At 43.4% G+C, this 5,176-nt stretch overlaps 1 protein-coding gene across 1 annotated transcript in view; it reads left to right on the forward strand.

Annotated features, from left to right (window-relative positions):
* The window catches only part of LOC137895919 (inositol polyphosphate-5-phosphatase A-like), a 194,418-nt gene extending 189,770 nt beyond the window's left edge, over positions 1-4,648 (forward strand). Inside the window, exons 14-15 of the mRNA XM_068741446.1 lie at positions 2,237-2,305; positions 4,568-4,648. Coding sequence (XP_068597547.1) covers positions 2,237-2,305; positions 4,568-4,648 — 150 coding nt within the window. The remainder of the gene's footprint in view (positions 1-2,236; positions 2,306-4,567) is intronic.
* The last annotated feature ends 528 nt before the right edge of the window (positions 4,649-5,176 follow it).

The following is a 5,176-nucleotide window of genomic DNA, read 5'->3' on the forward strand; positions in this document are numbered from 1 at the left end:
GACATCTGGAGATGGGCCTCGATACACCGACGAAGATGTTGTACCAACAACCAGACATCTGGAGATGGGCCTCGATACACCGACGTAGATGTTGCACCAACAACCACACATCTGGAGATGGGCCTCGATACACCGACGTAGATGTTGCACCAACAACCACACATCTGGAGATGGGCCTCGATACACCGACGTAGATGTTGCACCAACAACCAGACATCTGGAGATGGGCCTCGATACACCGACGAAGATGTTGCACCAACAACCAGACATCTGGAGATGGGCCTCGATACACCGACGTAGATGTTGCACCAACAACCAGACATCTGGAGATGGGCCTCGATACACCGACGTAGATGTTGCACCAACAACCAGACATCTGGAGATGGGCCTCGATACACCGACGTAGATGTTGCACCAACAACCAGACATCTGCAGCTAGAACAGTCGTTTAACACGTTAGCAATGTAGAGAGGGTATTTCTGATTAGTTTAAAGTTATCATTGAAAATAAAACAGTGCTTTTCTTTCAAAAATAAGGAAATTGATTGACCCAACCTTTGAACTGTAGTGTATATGGTTAAGTTACAGCACAGAATGACATGATGTTGGGGGCCTTATGACGGTCCTGCTACTTCACTGTAGCTGGGTGGACAAATAGCCTTGATTCAGTCGAGGCCTGTAGATTATGTTGAAGCCGCTGTTCTCTCAGAGAAGGTGTCAATCTAACGCCATCTTTCTGCTGTAGTAGCGCTACTGGGCACAGTACTCCTTTGGTAACAGGTATATTTCTGGAGATTATGAATTGGAGAAGAGTACCACCAGTTGTCATAGCAATGCTGAGCAAAATTGTCATGACATCTGTAGGGTTTTCTAAACCCCTCTTCCGGTTCTTGTTCTCCGTAGTGGGTGCGTATTCAATGAGGAGAATGTGGGTTAAGATGAAGACATTTATATAATTAACAGATCAGTACAGTTAGTTCAGATATCAGCGCTGGATTCCAGTACGTCTCTCGTACCTGCGTCATACTGGAATGCCCAGGCTGCCTGCTTCGTCCTCGCGTCAGCCCGTCGCCTGAAGGCCGGACTTTGCCCAGACCAGTCTAAGCCCATGTTTATCTGTGTTGTGTGACGTCGCTGTTGTGAGACGTTTAATGGAAGTCATTCGTTCATTAATTTTCCAACCGCTTATTCCGTCATCCATCATCCAAGCTGGTGCCAATCTCAGCAGTCAATGGGCGAGAGGCAGGGTACACCCTGGACAAGCCGCCAGTCCATCGGAGGGCAACACTGAGACAGACAACCAGCCACACACACACTCACACCTACGGACAATTTAGTGTCACCAGTCAGCCTAGGCTGCATGTCTTTGGTGGTGGGAGGAAGCCGGAGAACCCGGAGAGAACCCACGCAGGCACGGGGAGAACCCGGAGAGAACCCACGCAGACACGGGGGGAACATGCAAACTCCTCACAGAATGGCCACAAGCCGGAGACGAACCCACGACCATATCAGTGCTTACCACTGCGCCACCGGGCCGCCCGAAATCAGTCATAGCAACACCAAATTAAATGTTGTGCGTTCCTAGTGGTGTCGGCATGTAATCACGTTGTGGAATCCGATCTAATACGGAATGTCCGGTCTAATACGGAATGTTGTGCGTTCCTAGTGGTGTCGGCATGTAATCACGTTGTAGAATCCGATCTAATACGGAAATTCCCTACACATCATCTTCAATGCAACACACTGTGTGGAACAGCAAGTAAACTTTGTTTCAACCTTGACATGGATTTCAGGTGATCACTTTTTATGATTGTTTCCACCTATTAAATATTTACCACTGCTATATTTTCAGCTTCGAGAATTTCTTCTGTGCAGGATATTCCATGCAGACCGTACATTGATCACACAGTGACGATTCTCTCAGCTCGTGCATGTTCAACTTTCTGTCCAGCGTTATATAGCTGAATTTGCTCCCTCTGTGTACTTCTTGCCCTCTGTGTGGACTTATTGCCCTCTGTGTAGACGTATTGCCCTCTGTGTGGACTTATTGCCCTCTGTGTGGACTTATTGCCCTCTGTGTAGACTTATTGCCCTCTGTGTAGACTTATTGCCCTCTGTGTAGACTTATTGCCCTCTGTGTAGAGTTCTGCATGCAGCAGTTTTCTAGAATCGTGATCAAATGTATTTTAACACATGTTGACCATATCTTCATTCTCTAAACGTTCTTGTCTCTGCAGCCTGACGATGAAGACAAGTCTGTCGTCTATGATAACATCGGGCCCACTGCCTGTATGGGGGACCACAAGGTAATGGGGGGGGGGGGGGGGGTCTGCACACTTCTTCACTGTGGGACTGTCTTACTGTGACTGTGGGAGGATTGTCTCTCAACACATTTCCATCTAGCAGGAAAATATCTGCAATCCATTATGTTAATGAGATGCAGCTAGCATATAGCAGCTTTAGTTAGCATACAGCGGCTTTAGTTAGCATATAGCAGCTTTAGTTAGCATACAGCGGCTTTAGTTAGCATATAGCAGCTTTAGTTAACATACAGCGGCTTTAGTTAGCATATAGCAGCTTTAGTTAGGATACAGCAGCTTTAGTTAGCATATAGCAGCTTTAGTTAGCATACAGCGGCTTTAGTTCGCATATAGCAGCTTTAGTTAGCTACAACGGCTTTAGTTAGCATATAACACCTTTAGTTAGCATACAGCGGCTTTAGTTAGCATATAGCAGCTTTAGTTAGCATACAGCGGCTTTAGTTAGCATATAGCAGCTTTAGTTAGCTACAACGGCTTTAGTTAGCTACAACGGCTTTAGTTAGCATATAACACCTTTAGTTAGCATACAGCGGCTTTAGTTAGCATATAGCAGCTTTAGTTAGCATACAGCGGCTTTAGTTAGCATATAGCAGCTTTAGTTAGCTACAACGGCTTTAGTTAGCATATAGCAGCTTTAGTTAGCATACAGCGGCTTTAGTTAGCATATAGCAGCTTTAGTTAACATACAGCGGCTTTAGTTAGCATATAGCAGCTTTAGTTAGGATACAGCAGCTTTAGTTAGCATATAGCAGCTTTAGTTAGCATACAGCAGCTTTAGTTCGCATATAGCAGCTTTAGTTAGCTACAACGGCTTTAGTTAGCATATAACACCTTTAGTTAGCATACAGCGGCGTTAGTTAGCATATAGCAGCTTTAGTTAGCATACAGCGGCTTTAGTTCGCATATAGCAGCTTTAGTTAACTGCAACGGCTTTAGTTAGCATATAACACCTTTAGTTAGCATACAGCGGCTTTAGTTAGCATATAGCAGCTTTAGTTAGCATACAGCGGCTTTAGTTAGCATACAGCGGCTTTAGTTAGCATATAGCAGCTTTAGTTAGCATACAGCGGCTTTAGTTAGCATATAGCAGCTTTAGTTAGCTACAACGGCTTTAGTTAGCATATAGCACCTTTAATAATAATAATAATAATAATAATAATAGTGCATTGATTTTAAATAGCGCTTTCCTAGGTACTCAAAGGCGCTTTACATTGTATGTGCATTATGTCCAGAACACATGCTCATACAAACTAGTATTTCACGTTGCTATAAAAGAAAAAATAACATACTTTCATGACAGTAAGTGATTCTGAAAAAGATCCATTTGCAAATATTTGACTGATTATTTTACTAAGAGAAAGAAATTAAGATCATTAATATTTTATGGCTTTTGACAAGGTGCCAAATAGGAAAAGTGTTTTAAAGATTCTTCATAAATTCATCAATATTTATGAATGGTTTTATACCAATTCTTGGAGCAAAGGTCTATTTGTAATCTGTAACAACATGAAATGGAAACATTCTTTTTTATTCCTTTGCTCTCGCCAGTTGATCAAACACAATTACAATTCTGTTCATCATAGTTCAGACATGACATCACTCGGAATCATGAAATCATGTAAGAGATTCTATTAGGACTAAATAGACTCAAAGCCCAGGTGAACCTACAGTTAGTTCTGATTGACGATATTTCTCACTTCACTTCATCTGATGATGGTGAATATATTTATTAGATAGAATTTTAGAGCAGTACAAGTACAGTCACACAGTAGTATGTATTACAGTACAAGTACAGGCAAACAGTAGCATGTATTACAGTACAAGTACAGTCAATGTTCTTCATGTTCAGGTTGCCAGTAATATAAATTGTCTTTCACATACTTTAAACTGAAGGGAAGGAAGAACATTTGGGAGAAAATGTTCCAACTCTATTTGACCTCCCACAATTTTGCCGTCTGCCTGAAAGTCTCCTCTGAAACGGAGCTCTTTAAGGCGAGTCAGGGCCGCTCGGAGGAAAGTCGCCGTGGCGGCAGGTTTGCTGTTCCGCGCTGAAAGGGACGTGTCTCAGACAGCAGGGGGCGAGCTCGTCTGAGCACACCCAGACGTTACGTCCCAGCCACACTACTGCTGGCTCGGTTTAAAAAATGTCCTGGGCCGTTAGCACGCAGGCCCGAAAACACACGGGCTGGGATGCAAGTTGAACCCGCCCTGTTGTCTTAACCGGGCTCGTCTCTGTCCCCCTGCCAGCCTGTCTTCCTGTCCTTCCGTGTGACAGCAGGGGCAGCTCAACCAAAAGCAAACACGCACAAGTGCTGCGCGGTGCAGTGACGCCGGGGTAAATATGCCTTTCCTTCATTAGAGTCCCTGAACGTGTTGCTTTGATTTGCATGACTCGGATTACTTTGCACACGTGTTCCTGAAGGCTGAGTTTTATTCCAGAATGAATCTTGAGTATTGATCAGCATGCTTCTGTTGCGTGAACGTTTCGGCGGGATCTCTTCCAGCGTTTCTCTTTCAGCCTCCTTTACTTTCAACAACTTGAATCACACACATTTTCTCGGTCTCACACGTTTCTATTTTATGTCGTTTTAAAGTTAAACTCTTTACGTTTACCAGGACATTGGTTTAAATAATAATGACACTTAACCATGTTAAAGTCTCGGCCCAACAGTTCATTTCTGCTCATTTAAACCCGAACCCAATTCCAAAAATGATAGATGCACTTTAATTAGATCTACTGCAGAATTTGTTTTACCACATTCCCACCTTTTCCACCAAGTCTGGAAAAACTGCCCAAATTCTTTTGCATCATTTATTCTATTTTTTCTTTATTTTAAATGCTGAAAAACCCTTATC

Source organism: Brachionichthys hirsutus, chromosome 7, assembly GCF_040956055.1.
Source record: "Brachionichthys hirsutus isolate HB-005 chromosome 7, CSIRO-AGI_Bhir_v1, whole genome shotgun sequence".
Classification (NCBI taxonomy): Eukaryota; Metazoa; Chordata; class Actinopteri; order Lophiiformes; family Brachionichthyidae; genus Brachionichthys; species Brachionichthys hirsutus.